The following is an 18,517-nucleotide window of genomic DNA, read 5'->3' on the forward strand; positions in this document are numbered from 1 at the left end:
TGATGACAAGCCTAACACGGAGGGATTCCAGTACAGTGCCTGGAAGTATGGGCTCTGCAGCCAGAGTGTCTGGATTCACTGTCACTTCAGCTCCAAGCAGCTTTGGCAACTCACTTATCCTCTGTTTCTTGGGGCCAATAACTAGTTTCCACAGAGTTAAGAGAGGATTAAAGGAATTAAGACATGTAAGGAGCAGAGAAGAATACCCGGTACGCACTCTAAATGTCTGCAGCTGCTATTCTTTATCAGGCATGAGTGCTAACATGGAACAACCTCTGAGATACATAAAGTAAAAGCATCAAGGTGTAGAATGACACAAAACCATGCTCCCGCCATATGCATGAGAGGCTGAGGTATACAACCCTACATACATAAGCTGCCATCCCTTGTTGCTGGGAAAAAACTACTGAGAAGCTGCCTCCGGGAAGTACAGGGTGGGACTGGGCGTTGGGAATGTTTCATTTTTCTTCTTTACTAGTTGAATTTTGCAAATCATATACTTGAATTACTTAGAATTTTTGAAATGAATTTTTTTAAAAAAACCTCAGAAAAAAATGATCCTTCTTCCTCTCACTTCCAGTTGATAGACAAAATGGATCGTCAGATGCATATAGTGGAAAGCTTCCTTTTGGGGGCATTCAAATACAGGCTGACGGGAAGCTATGCACATATCCTGGAAGAATTCTGAGGTGAACAAGAGGTTAGGCCAAAGACCAATACATTCAGCCAATGCCGAGATTCTCCTTTTTTTGAAGACACAAAATAAGAAACGACCTGGGGGGTATGACCCCAAAATTGTAGCCAACACAGACTTCCCGTATCAGACGGGATGCACCTTGGATGTGCACCAAGGGCAAGGCCATCTCTTCTTTCCAGGGCACAGTGAAGAACCCAAGCTGTGGAGCCACACAGACACAGTGGGCTGCTTCTTCGCCGTATGGACTGGAACAAGTTATCTAATGCCTTTGAGTTTTCTTCCCCTCTGTGACATGAGAATACCATTCATGTCATGGTGAGAAATAAGCAGGCTAGTGAAGGTAAAGCCCACAGTACTGCACCAGGCATGCAGTCAAGTGCCTGATGGACAGCAGCAGCCATCGTGGAGGTGGAGAGTAATCACCTTAAAATGACCTGCTCCATGCATCCTTCTTTTAATGTACAAACATTAAAAAAAAAAAAAAAAAAAAAAAAAGGCAACCCAGAGGAGTACCGAATTCGACTGGTGGAGATGATTAGATACAGCTGTGTTCACAAACCCTACAACTGGAAATTCAGTCAAGAAGGCTCCTGCTAGAGTCCAAGCCTCAAGGCTGCACTGTTCTGCACCCATTCACTTGGAGCAGATCGGAGCATGAAGCAAGGGCAACCTTCTCTGCACTCTCACTTCTAAGTTTTCCTTTTAAACCGAAGGGCAGAGCAAAACCAGGAAAGGTTTTGCTATCACCCGGAAGTGATGGTAAGAATGGCACTGGCATTCACTCACTCCTCTTCACTTGTTCTGTAAGATGACCTTAACTGTCCCTCATGTACGTATGTGATGAGGCTTACATATAGGTATTTTGGATACCTGTATATACTGTGGGGTTTACGGCAGACACAGGCACACTGAAGGGTTCCGAGTCAGGAAGCGAATTCACCCAGGTTTCATCTTGGGCAAGGAAGGACCACCTGATTAATTCACCCACACAGGAGGCTCAAGTCTGGAACTTCGAAAATGCAAACACTACAGTGCTGAGCCCGCCCTTTTAGTGGAAGCCAAAGGCCCTAGAACAGAATGCTAGCAAGTCTTTTATAAAGTATTCGGGCACAGCTAAGGTCATTTTGGGAAAAGAAATGCTAACTGTCCCCTCCCCCTTCAGGTTGTAATAGCCAACAGGAATCTGGTCTTTGAAGAGGCGCAATCTCCCCCCAGAGTTGTGAGCAATCATGGTAACCGGCCAAGCGTCAGCAGCAGGGCTGCTGAGAGGAAGTATGTGAGTGGTGTGGCCGTGAGAAGCATGCCAGTGACACAATCTCCACGCGGGGAGGGTGCTGCTGCCCCGACGGCCCACTGCAGGCAGGATCCTGCCATCCACAGGGCTGAGGGCTTGCAGCATGGGGAACAGGCGATTCTGTGTTCCAAAGATAAAGGTATGAAATGACTGTTGATTGATAAGGTCAAAGCACAGCATCTGACCACAACTCCTCCATACATTCTGTTATTAAACTCTTGAGAGCTTAGAGCCTTGATGGGTTGAAAAAATCCTGAAGAATTAAGAAAAAAAAAAAAAAGATGTCAAAGAGCTCTTTGTAGATGCCACCAGCTGACTTTGTCCCCAAGTTCATTTTAGAGCCCAAGCGAACTCAAAACATGAGGCAGAGACACTAGACTTGTGTCAGGGGCAAAAACTTCTGGTAGTAGCTCTTGGTGACGTCAATCATCAGCTCCTGGGTGCACTCGGGGAGCTCCCCTGAGAAGAGTCCTAGGGAAAGAAAGACCCGGTCAACCAGGAGGAGACAGGGGCGCCTGCAGCTCGAATTTCTTCTGCCTGGCCCCCAAAGAGCCTTTTTTTTTTTCAGCTGTGAGTATCTAAATACTAGGTTTTCCACCTTCAGTAGTAACATAACATTCTACCAATCATATCTTCTAGATGAGATGAATTTTCTGTGTGGAGTAAACAAATACAGTTCTCCAAATAAAGAGAAATATTCCTGGTAAAAGAAGTGAGTGCATTATTGCGTGCTGTGGAGATTAAGGCATCCCTGATTTCTTTGGAGTCATTCCAGACAAAGGCTGTCTACTCCCAGGAAGCTGCCACGGTCCTGCTGAGCAGCCAAGGGAAGCAACCTGAAGTATCATACAGTTAAACTGAACCCAGTGTTCTATGCCAGACACAGCTAAATCATGGAAAGGAATACAACAAAAAAAACCCACAGAAAGAAAGGAAATGGGGAAATCAGCCAAGAATTTCCAGAAGAGGCCATCTCCGACTGAGTAGAAGTGTATACTCGTGTAACTGTTCTGAAGGATACTCTAGAAACAGCCAGCGAGACTTTCAAGGTTCATATCTTGTGACCTGACAATCCACCTTCTAATAACTTATCCCACAGAAAATTTTGTTCAATTGTACAATGTATGTACAAGAATGTCAGTGTGCTCTGTTTTCTGGTAGTGAGAAACCAGGTACAATTTCTAATGATCCATTATATCAGGATACTAACTAGATCCACCATGGTACATTTACACAATGAAAAAATCTATAAACGTTGAAAAGAATAAGGTAGATCTCTACATACTAACAAGAAAAGATGCCTGAGATATATTATTAAGCAAAGGCAAGTTTCAGAAGAGTAGAGAATAAATATACAAATATACATATATACATACCCATACATACACATTCATATACATGTATAAACACATATATGCACTGTATATTTGTGTGTGTATATGTATACACACATACAAATATATACATATAACTGATAGAATAGGAAAACAGGTTTTAAAGAATACAAAATTTGGGGCCAGTGTGTGGCATAATGGGTTAAGCTACTGCCTACAATGCCAGCATCCCATATGGACACTGGTTCAAGACCTGACTGCTCCACTTCTGATCCGGCTCCCTGCTAATGTACCTGGGAAAGCAGCAGAAAATAATCCAAGTGCTTGGGCCCCTACACCCATGAGGGAGACTTGGATGAAGCTCCTGGCTCCTAGCTTTGGCCTGGCCCAGCTCTGGTCATTGCAGCCATTTAGGGATGTGAACCAGCAGATGGAAGGTCTCTCTCTCTCTAATTTTGCCTTTCAAATAAATAGCCTTAAAAAAAAACCCACAAAATTCAAACATACCCTCTGCAAATTAGTAGCCTATGTTAATTTTTTTTTTTTTTAATTTTTGATAGGCAGAGTGGACAGCGAGAGAGAGAGAGACAGAAAGGTCTTCCTTTTGCCGTTGGTTCACCCTCCAATGGCCGCTGTGGCTGGTGCGCTGCGGCTGACGCACCGCGCTGATCCGAAGCCAGGAGCCAGGTGCTTTTCCTGGTCTCCCATGTGAGTGCAGGGCCCAAGCACTTGGGCCATCCTCCACTGCACTCCCGGGCCATAGCAGAGAGCTGGCCTGGAAGAGGGGCAACCAGGACAGAATCGGGCGCCCTGACCAGGACTAGAACCTGGTGTGCCGGCGCCACAAGGCGGAGGATTAGCCTATTGAGCCACAGCGCCGGCCGCCTATGTTAAATATGAAAACATGTTTGATATGCACAGTATTTAATCATTTTTTTAAAAATTAGTAGCAAACATATAAAAATGTAAAGATATTACAGAACGATTTCAATTTTCAGTGGCTCACAGACCATCAGAAGAGCCCATGACAGCAGGCCTAGGTTACACAGCTATTACTTCAGTCGTTTACATTATTTGCTTGCCTCCTGTAGGCAGCTGAGTGCTCTGCTCCTGACCTACATCCTTTCTGGATGACTTCCTTTTCACTCTGTCCCGTGACTCAGTTTCTTGCTGTGGAGCCCTCCCAAAATGTGCTAATTGTCCTGTAACCCTATGAAAACTGCTAACAGGAAAATTCAAATAGCTAGTATTTACCTGTGATACAACAGAATATAAACATGAGAAGTATCTTTTCAATGTGCAAAAAGCATAGGACTCTAAACAGGCCTGAGTTGTAGGTAAGACTTCCCCACTAATCAGCCTTGACACCTTGGGACACCCACCCTAAGTTTCACTTTCTCATTTATATAGTGACTGCTAAGGTCCAGGGCAGCCTGAATCCTCCATCAGCACCTCCAAATACAATAACCATCTAGGTTAGATTTACCAAACACTGCTTCCCTATCTGCTGCTTTCAATGTTCAACAACCAGAATAAATTGGTACTAAAAAACTTGAATAAATTAAAAGATTAAGATATTTCTCTGGGAGTAGGCACTGCATAACTCGGGACTTGGGATGCCTATATCCCACGTTAAAGTGCCTGGTTTGAGTCCTGGCTACCCTGTGCTTCTGATCCAGCTTCCTGCTAATGCACATGGGAGGCAACAGATAATGGCCCAAGTGCTTGGCCTCCTGCCACCCATATGGGAGAACCAGATGGAGTTCTGGCTATGACTTCAGCCTGGCCTAGTCCTAGTTGTAGTGAGCATTTGGGGAGTGAACCAGAGGACAGAAGATCTTTTTCTGTGAATTTGCCTTTTAAAGAAATAAACACATAAATCTTTTTTTTTTTTTTTTTAAGATATTTATCTGGCAAAATCCTTCTCACTGAAGATTGGATGCTTGCCCGACAATCACCTCAAACAATTGCTGGGGCTGTTCTGGTCCAGCATTTGCTGAGAACAGCTAAATTTTTTCTCTTCGGATGCCAATATGGGGAGAATTACTAAACAAGTCTCTTCTTCCTCCTCTACAGAAGCAGAGATGCAAGGTGCAGCAGAATGGCCACCTGCCTCCCCAAGGATCTGAGTGATGACTCTGTAAAACTTTGAAACTCGTATGTGATAATGAAATTATTTGAATTGGAAAGACACATCCCCCAGTGGTTGGTATCATATAATGTCAAATCTCTCTTCACAACATTTCCCACCTGTGAACTTGAGATATGCCCCTGCATATGCTACAGGATTTCAACTACAAAAAGTACAATGGAGAAGAAGAGACTGTCTTAGGGTAGGGGTGAGGGAATGCTGGACTTTCTTCTTTCATTTTTCAATGTTTTCCAAGTGTTCTGGGATGACCATGGATTATTTTTGTTTCCTTGTATGCTTGTAAACTAGAACTCTGAGCTCATGAGCTTTCTCTACAGGCATTCAAACGTCCAATCAACCTGAGGGCAAGCCCACAGTAAAAATTCTCTAGAGAGATTTTTAATTTTTCCACCCAGAGCTGGGACCAAGACAGAAATGCTTCTTTTCTCCTATTCTTGTGGCATATTTATTCTACATTAACCATTTCTGGGGGGATAGCCCTTTACATCTATTTGCTTTATCTTCCATCCCTACCTGAGTATCATACCCTACATTACTCCACTGTGAAGAAAGCATCAACTGTGCTATCTTACAACTTAGGGTTAGTTTCCTCTTTGTTTTTGAACTTTGATAATTTTCTTACTTTCTTGTAAACCCAATAATGTATTTTGTATTGTTTTAGACACCATTCCTAGGTGTTTTTTAAAAGCAGAATTTTTAAATTAGTTATGTCAACGTACTGTCAGAGACAGTACCTGTATTACTTTGGTAATAAAACTAAATTGAGTTTCCAGGAGGTTAAAACAAAAATAATCAACACCCAAGGTTACCTGGACAGCCTGAGAAGACGGTGAATGGTGGGACCACAGTCTCAGGTGGTAATACCGTGTTGTCAAGAATTTTGCAGCAGTCTTTCAACACACACCGGCGCCCCTGAAATTAAAATCTTGTTAACAGGAAACAGATCAAGAAATGAGAGTAGAGGCCAGCACTGTGGCACAGCCTTCAGCGCTGGCATCCCATATGGACACCAGTTCAATTCCCGGCTGCTCTACTTCTAGCTCCCTGCTAATGCGCGTGGGAAAGCAGTGGAGGATGGCTCAAGTTCTAGGGGCCTTGCCCACATGGGAGACCCAGAAGAAGCTCCTGCCTCCTGGCCCACCTCCGGCAGCTGCAGCCAACTGAGGAGTGAGCAAGCAGATGGAAGACTTCTCTGTCTCTCCTTCTCTCTCTGTAACTCTGCCTTTCAAATAAAATAAATCTTAAAATAAAACAAAGAAATGAGAGCAAAGCTTGACTAGTATGCTGTATGGAGGGATATTTCATATCTTTTCCATTTTGAATATCATATAGTAGCCTGGTACAGTGACAAGAGACTTGGTTGCAATTTCCTGCTTCAGGTGGTACCTGATGAGCAGAGGGACAAAGATGTGCATGTGTTGTGGGGGACCTTTGAGAGGAGGGTCCTAGGTAAGAGGCAGAACAGTTATCTTAGGCATTACAGATCATGTGAACTGCAGTCTTCCAAGAGCCCTGTTTAATCTCTTTTATTTCACTTACTGGATATCTGTTCTTGTCATCTTTTCCAACATCTGTACCCCTTCCTTCTGCTCACTAAACTTGTATTTCCCTTGTGAATCATCCCTATTCCCAACTCAGTCCACATCTTCGCCCCTTAGCCCTCACATCAAACCCCATCCTAGCTACGCAAGTGGTTAAAGGGAGTCCGGAGCTAGCATATAACTCAATGTCTGATGCATCTCAACTCCAGAGCTTCTGCTGGAATTAATGGAAAAGAAATACTTTCCACTGGGGTTTTCAGAGGACAGGATGGAACCGGAACAGATGGCCGTATTTCCATGAAGGAAGAACATGTGTGAGAATGAAGCTCCCATAGAAAGCAGAAAAGTGATGCAGACTAATTCTCATGACATCAGTTGGACCTCTGAAGTCATTTACGCACGATATTAGGATCTACTTCAGTACCCTTAGTTTACTCTAGTCAATACATTTTGCTTTGCACCTTCCAGTTTAGGGTTTGCTTATTATTTGCTCTTTTTTTGTCCAACTGGAAAAAACCACTTTTTGTCAATTCCAACTGGAAAAGTCCTGACAAATTCATTTGGATATGAAATTATGAGTTCCCACTGGCTAGTGATAGTTATTTGAATGTTTGGGCTTGATTTTATCCATTGGTATCACTTCCTAATCCCGCCATAATCCACAGCATTTTGATGGCAAGAAATAAAGTCTGGGAGACTCACCTGTTTTGTAGGTTAAGAGAAAAGAGGGCCTTGTATAGACAGTTTAAATTTGTGCTTTAGACTACAGAGTGAATAAAGTTTCAGTGTTTAGTAACTATTGTTCACACTGTCCGGATTTTAAGTTCACTTTGTTCTGGGTGGACAATACAATAAAATACCCCTGGCCAAGAATGTGGACATCTTCACAAATACTAGGACAATGCTAACCTGTCCAGACTGCAGATTTCACCAAAGAATACAGAGAGCACTTTGATTTGGCTGTGTTCAGATCTTTCCTCATTATTACATGCCCAAATCATACCTATTTCCAGAAAAGGCAGATCGCTAAATGAATTTTTAAAAATGTTTTACATCTCTGAGGTCTGAATTTAAGTGGCTGGCTCAGCTGTCTCCAGCTGGAAGGCTGATAGCATCGGCAGTGCTGTGTAACATCTGTGGCTCAGAAGCAAGTGGTAAACACAGCTCTCTGTTCCTCCTGGAAAGCTGTCTCCCATGAATGTACCTGCTGGTGGCCATTTCAAAACATGGCAACTGGCTATCTCTCCTAGTGACTCCCCAGCTAATATTAACCCAAAGACTTTCTGTCATGCCTAAGCTCCAACACCTCAGACTGAGAACATGGGCACTGAGTAAAAGGAAACAGCAAAGAATGTGCTGATACATTCCCATGGAGGGATCTGTAGACAAGGGTCCTGGGAAAGGAATCTACCACTAGCCATCACACAGCCTGCAGGTGCCTGCTTTGTCCATTAGCTGGCGCTGCTGCCCACTGGATTCCAGAAGCATCTTGGGTAGACTTATCTACCCAAAATGAAAAATGAAATAAAAAATGAAAAAATGCAGGTACTTTTTAGCATGAATGGATTGGTAATAGCTGAAGAGGTAAATAGCTAACCTAATTTTTTATTCTTTCCTACAGATCTTTTCAAGGAGTCAAGAACTATAGGCAGGCTGTTGGCACTGCAGCCACCAGTGTATCTACGTGCAAATTGGTTAGCATCTAAGCCTTGGTTTCCTCATCTGTGAAACAGGACTAAAACTGAACCTGTGTGGGGAGCAACTCGGACTAGACTAAGTTACTGGAATTAAGACTTATTCTATGCATCTGCTCTCCCACAATATGGTGCTGGGAGAGGAGGGAACAGCTTCTACACAGCTGCCTCCAGTTCAACCAATAAACAGCAGGACCTGCTCCTGATTGGAGGAGAGCAGCGTACTCGGCGTGTGGGTAGCAGAGTTGGGATTGGTGGAAGAGGACTATAAAGGAGGAGAGAGACAACATGCACCGGGGAACATCTATCTGAAGGAACACCTGTGCAGCCCCCGAGAGAGCCGGCCGGCGGTGTGCCGCTCCCCCGCGGAAGTGGGGAAAGTGGCAGGGGGAACCGCCCTTCCACGGAGGTGGAAGGGTCGGTAGCCAACCCGGGAAGAACCAGCAGCAAACCCGGGGAGGGCCGAGCAGACAAAAGAACAGCGCAGGGTCCTGTGTCGTTCCTCCACGAAGACGGGGAGCGACATAATGGTGCCGTGACTCGGATATGAAGCCTAGGCAGGGTTCAGTGTCGTTCCTCCGTGAAGACGGGGAGCGACATAATGGTGCCGTGACTCGGATATGAAGCCTAGGCAGGGTTCAGTGTCGCTCCTCCACGAAGAGGGGGAGCGACAAACCTGCAGTGGTGTTGTCAAGATTAGGGATAATGGACATAAAATGCACAGCACAATAATAGTGCATATTAGTACTCTTACTAAACTTTTCCTTCAGGCATAAGGACAATTTTGATTCATACATACACCATCATATATTCAACCACAAGACAGATATCACAGGAGATGGTCTAGGAAGGAAGGATCTGTGCATGAGGGCAAGTAAATTCTTCCTGAAAGAGTTCTTGCTAGCTCTAAGATTCTAGAATTTTAAAAGATTTTTTGGAGCTCACTTGAGGAGTTACTGAGGCTCACTGAACTACTGCCAAAACTGAATAATAGCATACATCAAAGTCTAAAAGATGGTACAAAAAGAAGACAATAGGAGTAGAATTCTCTAAGCATTGGAAATATAATTTGGATTTAATCATCCAGACACTTGCTCTGGGGATAAAGGAAAGGGTTATGGGACTAGGCCACTATTGTAATGTCTTCGCTTTGCAAAGAAAGTATAAGAAAACCCCAACTGTGGCTTGGAGGGCAAGTCTTTGTTAAATAGTCAAGGAAAGGGGACAGGATGGATTTTACTGTCTTCCCCCTCTCTTCAACATCAGGCTGAACTGAGGCATCTGTCTCTACTACATACTAAGGAATTCCTCTGGAGCAAGAATATCTGATAGAACATTTCTAGTTAGTGGGGCCAGAGCTGTGGCACAGTGGATTAACGCTCTGGCCTGAAGTGCCAGCATCCCATATAGGCGCTGATTGCTCCACTTTTGATCCAACTCTCTGATATGGCCTGGGAAAGCAGTAGAAGATGGCCCAAGTCCTTGGGCCCCTGCACCCACGTAGGAGACCCGGAGGAAGCTCCTGGCTCCTAGCTTCGGATTGGCGCAGCTCTGGCCGTTGCGGCCAACTGGGGAGTGAACCAGAGGATGGAAGACCTCTCTCTCTCCCTGTCTCTGCCTCTCCTTCTATGTGTAACTCTGACTTTCAAATAAATAATAAATAAATCTTTTTTTAAAAAAATTCTAGTAGCAAGTCAGACTGGAAACAGCAATGTGTTTCTCCACTGCACGTTCATCTTTGCTGTGCTCAATAGCTCCTGGAATGTGAACTGCAAGTGTGATATTTTAGGATCTGACTCTTACCCATAGAGAACTGGCTTTGTATTAATGGGGACAGCCATTAAGGAAACATGAAAATGGTCTGGGCTTTTCCTAGAATCTAGTGTGAGGTGCAAATCTAAAGCATAAAAATGTAGCCCCTGTCTTGAATATCCTCACCTCTACATTCTCATGAGTTCCAATGGCTCTTTGTCTATGAAACAGCAAGCAACTCAATCTTGCAAAGGCTTTGCTGGATAAAATAAATGAATGCCTAAGTTCCTGTGGACCAGGGTCATACAGGTGTTGCTGAGCACAGGGTCTGCTTGTATCCTAACTACTTGCAGTTCCCCTAACATCATGTCCCTTGGTGTTTCTGATTCTTACACATGCCAGTGTCTTTCCTGAAATGCCCACTCTCTCCAGGTCTGCTGGGCCAATTTCTTTTTCTTTTTCTTTTTTTTTTTTTTTTTTAAGATTTTATTTATTTATTGACAGGTAGAGTTACAGACAGTGAGAGAGAGAGAGAGAGGTCTTCTTCCATTGGTTCACTCCCCAGATGGCCACAATGGCCCGAGCTGTGCCGATCCAAAGCCAGGATCCAGGTGCTTCTTCCTGGTCTCCCATGCGCGTGCAGGGGCCCAGGCACTTGGGCCATCCTCCACTGCTTTCCCAGGCCACAGCAGAGAGCTGGACTGGAAAAGGGGTAGCTGGGACTAGAACTGGCGCCCATATGGGATGCCGACGCCGCAGGCGGAAGATTAACCTAGTGCACCACAGCACCGGTGCTGGGCCAATTTCAATTCACCCTTCAGATCCCTTGCCCTCATTATATTATAAACTCAATAAGGTAAGGCAACATAGCAAATTATATTGCCTGGAATTAAATCCCAGCTCCACCATTTCTAGCCTTGTCAAATCCCTTATACTAGGGATAATAACCTAAAGTATCTAAGAGCCTTAGATGATTAAATGAAGTATCAAAGGAGAGTTTAACATCATATGGAAGAAGCTCTATAAGGTTAGTCATTGGGGCAGTTTAAGATGCTGGTTAAGGGGCCGGTGCCATGACGTAGCAGGTAAAGCCACTGCCTACAGCACTGGCATCCCTTATGGGTGCCAGTTCAAGTCCCAGCTGCTCCACTTCTGATTCAGCTCCCTGCCAAGGTACCAGGGAAAGCAGTGGAAATGGTCCAACTGCTTGGGACTCTGCACCCATGTGAGAGATTCTGAAGAAGCTCCTGGCTCCTGGCTTCAGAAGAGTCTAGTTCCAGCCATTGTGGCCATTTGGGGAGTGAAACAGTGGATGGAAGATCTTTGTCTCTCTCTCTCTCTCTCTCTCTCTGCCTCTTTCTCTGTAACTGTTTCAAATAAACAAATAAAGCTTAATAATAAAAAAAAAAAAGGACAGTGGTTAAGACACTCATGTCCCACATTAGAAATGTCTGGGTCCAATTCTTGGTTCTGGCTCCCAAATCCAGTTTCCTATGAATGTACACCCTTGGAGGCAGTGGTGAGGGGTGAAGTAATTAGGTTCCTGGCACTCATGTGGGAGATTTACATTTGAGTTTCTGGCTCCCAGCTTTGGCCCTGGCCAAGCTCAGGCCATTGCACGCATCTGTGGAGTGAACCAGTAGATGGGAACACACACACTATTTTTCTTCTCTCTCCTTCTCAAAAACAAATAAAAATTACAAAACAAAAAAAAATATTAGCCATTATTATTAAAGACTAGAAAAGCTTCAAATTCAACAACAGCTAACCTTGGGAAGATGAGAAACTACTCCCTGCTGGGTGACTGCTGTGAGGGACGGAAAGCAGGGGACAGGGGAGGGAGCTTGGCCAGCCAGGTCCCAGTACTCACAATCACACAGTTCTTGCCGACGTGAACGTAGGAACCAATCTGAGCTGCATTGACCACACAATCTTCCTCAATAAAGACATGGTCCCCGATATGTAAAGGAAAGAACGCAACACTAGAGAAGGAAAAGAAGAACAAAGAAAGGTCAACGTGATGCATTTGGGTCAAAGTTTAATGTAAATTTCAACCTCATTATTTTGTCTTAATAGAAAAATTCCATATACTGAAGAAGATAAATGAGACTAATGGCTCAAAATTAGAAATATTAAACCAAAAAGTATACAGAAACAGCAAGGCAAAAGAGACAGATTTTCAAAGCAGAACAGACATCAAATAAAAATTAATGAATGTTCACTCATTTCTGTTTCCTTTGAAATGCTCATAGATCACTTTTTTAAAAAAAGATTTATTTATTTGAAAGGCAGAGTTGGGGGCCAGAGCTGTGGTGCAGTGGGTTAAAGCCCCTGCCTGTAGTGCCAGCATCTCATATGGGCGCCAGTTCTAGTTGCAGCTGCTCCACTTCCAATCCAGCTCTCTGCTATGGCCCAGGTCCTTGGGCCCCTGCACCCCGTGGGAGACCCAGAAGAAGCTCCTGGATACTGGCTTCAGATCAGCCCAGCTCTGCCCATTGCAGCCATCTGGGGAGTGAACCAGTGGAAGGAAGACCTCTCTCTCTGTCTCTCCCTCTCACTATCTGTAACTCTGCCTCTCAAATAAATAAAATCAAAAAACAAAGAAAGGCAGTTACAGACTATGTTAGGAACAGGGGATATCAAGGGGAGCAAGAGAGACACCGTTCTGTCCATGAGGAACTTCTAAACAAGTGAAGAAACCACATTAAATAAATGATTATAGAAGTAATTAGTTACAACTGTAATAAGTACTGCAGAGACACAATATCAAATTAAGAGTATATAATCAGAGATGTCATGTGACCCAGAGGTTTGGGACAAACTTAACCAAAAATGACATTTAAGCCAAGTCATGAAGGATGAGTAGGAATTAGGAGGCTTTCTCCAGATTTCTGACATCATTCCCATTGTCCAGGATTCCTCAAATGTCACTGTCAGTGGTTCTGTGACTGCACTGATCAAGTAGCTTCCCAGTACTTCTGGATGTAATCTCTGGATTGGAACTGATAGTAACTAGATGTTCACTAGCTTTCCCCAGTCTGGTTCTGCTATGTCATTATGTCAGGAATATTTTGTCAGAGACGACACCTGTCCTCCCCGACCTGTAATTTATTTAAATATTCCTTAATCCAGCAGTATTCTGAGTCTGGACCCCTCATGTAGCAATAAATTTCCTGATCTCATCACAGTCTGCTATTGCAGTACTGACAGTTCTTCATCTTTAAATAAAAAAATCCCACCTTCTATGGTATTATCGGTTCTGGTATGATATGCAGGGGGTGAGGGGGAAAGACCTGCATTCGGGGCCAGCACTGTAGTGTAGTGGGTAAAGCCACTGCCTGCAGTGCTGGCAGCCCATATGGGTACCAATTTGAGTCCCGGCTGCTCCACTTCCGATCCAGCTCTCTGCTGTGGCCTGGGAAAGCAGTGGAAGTTGGCCCAGGTCCTTGGGCCCCTACACCCACATGAGAGACCCAGAGGAAGCTCCTGGCTCCTGGCTTTGCATCAGCACAGTTCCAGCCATTGCGGCCAATTGGGGAGTGAACCAGCGGATGGAAGATCTCTCTCTCTCTCTGCCTCTCCATCTTTCTCTGTGTAACTCTGACTTTCAAATAAATAAATAAAATCTTAAAAAAAAAAAAAAAAGATGTGCATTCATCTTGTCATGTTTTGCTATTTATAATTTGATATGTATGTATTTCTCACATGGGCTTTACATATCCCTCCATTCTATTCATTCTTAGTGCTTTTCCTGGTTGATATACAACCCAATAAGGCCAGTACCAGGAGGTGGAGTCACTAACCCTAGCAGAATGTCAGTCACTATGAGGCCACAGACGGGTACCACAATGTTTTCAGGTTTTCCCGAAAAGGCTTCTGAGCTAATGAGTGAATGTTCACGTGAATAATGTAGGATTACTCTGTGATTCAATTCCTGTGTGTAATGGAAAGCCTAGAGCACCACATCGTTATAGGAAATGTGAGATTACTCCTGCAGGGTATACTCCTAGGTATTATACTTATTTTGATCTAGTTGTTCCCTTCCTGTCCCTCCCTAACCTTGTTCCCCTCATATAAGACCATTTCACATTATATAGTAGACATTCCATTATAGTTCCACATTATATAGTAGTTAACTGTTTATGGAATTGTTTCTGCCACTAGATTTTGAGAACTTTGAGATTTTGTGAACCACTAGATTTTGGTAACTTCATCTACCTTTATATGTCCAGCTTATATCCCAGTGGCTGGCATAAGAAAGCATTCAATAAATTCTCACTGACTTATTGAATGAAATGCGGGTTGAATGAAATGCAGGAAGGATCCAGGAATGCAATTTGTCAAAGAGGAGACGGGCCTGGAGAACACCACCACACAGGCATGGCTCAGTTTTCCTGCTGGGACCACATCTTTTCTTGGACAGTCCTTATTCCCAGTGAGGGATCAGTGAGCCTGACTTGCCCCTGTCCTTTGGGTCACAGCTGTTTAGACCAGGGGTGAACATTTAAATAAGCGGAGCCAATCAAATTCTCTTTCCTCAAAATTTGGACACATGACACAGATCTCTGGTTGCAATCTGTTGGAAACCTGAATGGAGAAGTGACATAGATAAGGGGCTGAGAGAGGCAGCAGGGCTCCATGAACAACTGGGATAGGTACAGCCAATCTGCGAGAGAAGAGAAGAAAGCAGAAATGCATAAAGAATAGCAGAGAAAGACAGTATAATCTTGGAGAAAGAGAGAGAGAGAGAGGCAGGCAGATAGAATAGTTATCTTGACTCTGGCTAGTTATCCAATTGCAGGTTCTAGTCCCTTGTGAGGTGGCTCATTTTATTAGTCTTAGGTTCCATCAAATATGCCTGTTGTCTCTTTAATCAGACCTCTTTACTTTTGCCATTTTAAGTGGATTCATTTCTGTGAACCAACCATCAACTAGACTAAGACAACCACGTCAGAGTTGTGTTCATTATGACACACTCACTACACTACAACTCATCACATGGACACCACCACCAGTAGCAGCATCTTGCCTAAGAGTAGAATAAAGTAATTAAATTACATACCCTTTGCTGAATTTCTTGAATGGTGGCCTTATGACACTACGACTTTTCACAACACAGTGGCGTCCAACTCTTACATTTGCCAGGTCCCCTCGGATGATACAGTCATTCATCACAATGGTCTATAAAAACAAAACACATTTTAAAACATAATAGCAAAAAGAGTAGGGAAAAAGACACTGAGAGTTATGTTCTGATCCACTGCAGCAAATGATCTGTAAAAAGGGTTATCTTTAAAAAAAAAAAAGGATGTATGTATTTATTTGAAGGGCAGAGTTACAGAAACAGAGCAAGAGAGAAAGAGAGAGAGATTTTTCCATCCACTGGTCCACTCTCCAAATGGCTACAATGGCAAGGGCTGGGCCAGGCAGAAGCCAGGAGCCTGAAACTCCATTAGGATCTCCCACAAGGGTGGCAGGGGTCCAAGCACTCAAGCCATCTTCTGTTGCTTTCACAGGCCATTAGCAGGGAGTTGGATCGGAATTGGAGCATCTAGGACTTGTATTGGTACTCATATGGGATACCAGTGTTGTATATGGCTATATAACCCACTGCACACAACATCAGCCTCAAAAGGGGTGTCTTGCAAGGTAAAAACAGAACTGTTCCTGTGACACTGACCACTGCTAGACATGTTCCCAGTGTATCACAAGCTTTGGCCTTTATATCCCATGAATACAACTCACTGAATGAACAACTGGAAGTGCCCACAGCAGAGCTAGTTCATGCCTCTCTTTAGATTCATTCATGTCTACCTGCCCTCCGAGTCTCGGCTGCTTGCTCAGTGAGGAGTCCTGGCTGCTACTACCTTTCTCTTACCTCCTGAGGCTACCAGCTATCTCTAACTTTATGCTCCCAGAGATGGATCCACTGAAGTTCTGATTTGTTATCCAACTTCTGGACTCAGACTAAATGCTATACTACAGGTATAAGATCTGGCTCCAGGCCAGAGCTGCAGCTCACTAGGCTAATCCTCTGCCTGCAGCGCCAGTACCCGGGGTTCTAGTCCCGGTTGGGGTGCCTGTTCTGTCCCAGTTGCTCCTCTTCCAGTCCAGCTCTCTGCTCTGGCCCAGGAAGGCAGTGGAGGATGGGCCAAGTCCTTGGGCCCTGCACCTGCATGGGGGACCAGGAGGAAGCACCTGGCTCCTGGCTTCACACTGGTGCAGCGCGCCGGCCGTAGCGGCCATTTGGGAGGTGAACCAATGGAAGGAAGACCTTTCTCTCTGTCTCTCTCTATCTATAACTCTCTCTCTCTCTCTCACTGTCTAACTCTGCCTGTCCAAAAAAAAAAAAAAAAAAAAAAAAAGATCTGATTTCCTCAGAGACTTCCTGAGGTGCTAACACAACCCAGAATCCTGGGTGAGGGGGCCAGTTAATTCCTCATACTTGGTAAAGAGTAGCCATTCTCAAAACGTCTGTTGAATAAATGAAGTAGATTACAAAAAAAAAAAAAAAATTGCACTGAAGTTACAGCTGGAAAAATAAGCAAGGGACCAGATCATAAGAAATTATGCAGATGTTTAGACTTTTTTCCTAAGGCCATAAGAAATCAGTGACAGGGGATTAACATAACTGATTTTCATCTTAGAAATATTACCCTGGAAGCAGATGGAATCTGAATGGAGAATTAAAAGGAATCTGGAGGAAAAGGGGCCCTTAAGAAGACTACAGTGACTCAACATGAAAACAGATAACGGGCCGTCTAAGGCAATAGCTGTGCTGTAACAGGTAAAGCCACTGTGTGTGATGCTGGCATCCCATATGCCACCAGTTAAAGTCCTGGCTGCTCCAGTATGTCTTGCTAATTATATGAAACTCTGCAAAACACAAAGCTAATTTCTAATAGTTTAACATCAGTAGCTAACTGGGGGCAAGGAGGATTGAGGTAAAGAGGTACAAGGGAACTAGGATAATGGAATATTTTACACTTTGATTATGGTAGTAGATGCACACATGTACATATCAGTCAAAAAATTGTCAAACTGCACACTGAAAAATGGGTACATTTTACTGTATGCAAATTAAAAAACAAAAAAGGATAACCCATGTGACTTGGTCACTATTTGGCCAATTATTGGGGATAAGACAATCTAGAGTAGGGTAAGAAAATGTGAAGATTATAAATTAAATTTTGAAATGTTTAGTTTCAGGTATTTGTGGGATGATCAACAGCCAGCTAGAAATAAAGGTCTGGGGACCGGCATTGTGGCACCGTGGGTTTGGCCGCCAACTACAATGCCAGCATCTCATAAGGGCATCAGTTTGATTCTTAGCTGCTCCACTTCCAATCCAGTTCCCTGCTAATGGCCTGGGGAAGCAGCGGAAGATGGTCCAAGTAATTGGGCCCCTGAACCCACACGGGAGACTTGGATGAAGCTCCCGGCTCATGGCTTCAGCCTGGCCCAGCCCTAGCCAGAGCGGCCATTTGGGGAGTGAATCAGCAGATGGAAGATCTCTCTCTCTTTCTTCCTTAATTCTGTAACTCTGCCTTTCAAACAAATTAATTAACTTAAAAAAAAAAAAAAAGAAATAAAGGTCTGGAGCCAGGAAAGTCAGACGAGGGAGACAGATGGGACACCTGATAGGTAGGTGAACCTAGAGAAATCAATAGCCTGAATACCAGGCTCAGAGATGATACTAAAGTGGAGGGGCAGGTAGAGCCTAGCACTTACAGTGCCCATGTCTCAGTGCCAGCAGGTGGGACAGCACGTACAGCTGCTCCCTGCAACAACAGCATCCCATATGGGCGCTGGTTCATGTCCTGGCAGCTTCACTTCTGATCCAGCTCTCTGCTAATGGCCTGGAAAAGAAGTAGGAGATGGCCCAAATGTTTGGGTCTCTGTCTCCCACATGGGAGACCTGGAAGAAGCTCCTGGCTCCTGGCTTTGGTCTTGCCCACCCTGGCTGTTACAGCCATCTAGGGAGTGAACCAGTGGTTGCAAGATCTCTCTCCACCTCTCCCTCTTTCTGTAACTATGCCTTTCAAATAAATAA

The 18,517-nt window shown here is 44.2% G+C and overlaps 1 protein-coding gene across 4 annotated transcripts in view; it reads right to left on the reverse strand.

Annotated features, from left to right (window-relative positions):
• Positions 1-18,517, reverse strand: part of DCTN5 (dynactin subunit 5) — a 29,881-nt gene that overhangs the window by 8,308 nt on the left and 3,056 nt on the right. For 3 of the 4 annotated variants that reach the window (XM_008257889.4, XM_051847514.2, XM_051847513.2), the window contains exons 3-5: positions 15,527-15,645; positions 12,335-12,446; positions 6,287-6,389 (exon numbers count right to left, since the gene is read on the reverse strand). In XM_008257889.4, coding sequence (XP_008256111.1) covers positions 6,287-6,389; positions 12,335-12,446; positions 15,527-15,645 — 334 coding nt within the window. Of the gene's footprint in view, positions 1-219; positions 2,463-6,286; positions 6,390-12,334; positions 12,447-15,526; positions 15,646-18,517 lie in introns of those variants that run through there. The other variant, XM_002711825.5, reaches the window with a different exon arrangement.

This window comes from Oryctolagus cuniculus, chromosome 19, assembly GCF_964237555.1.
Source record: "Oryctolagus cuniculus chromosome 19, mOryCun1.1, whole genome shotgun sequence".
In the NCBI taxonomy this organism is placed as follows: domain Eukaryota; kingdom Metazoa; phylum Chordata; class Mammalia; order Lagomorpha; family Leporidae; genus Oryctolagus; species Oryctolagus cuniculus.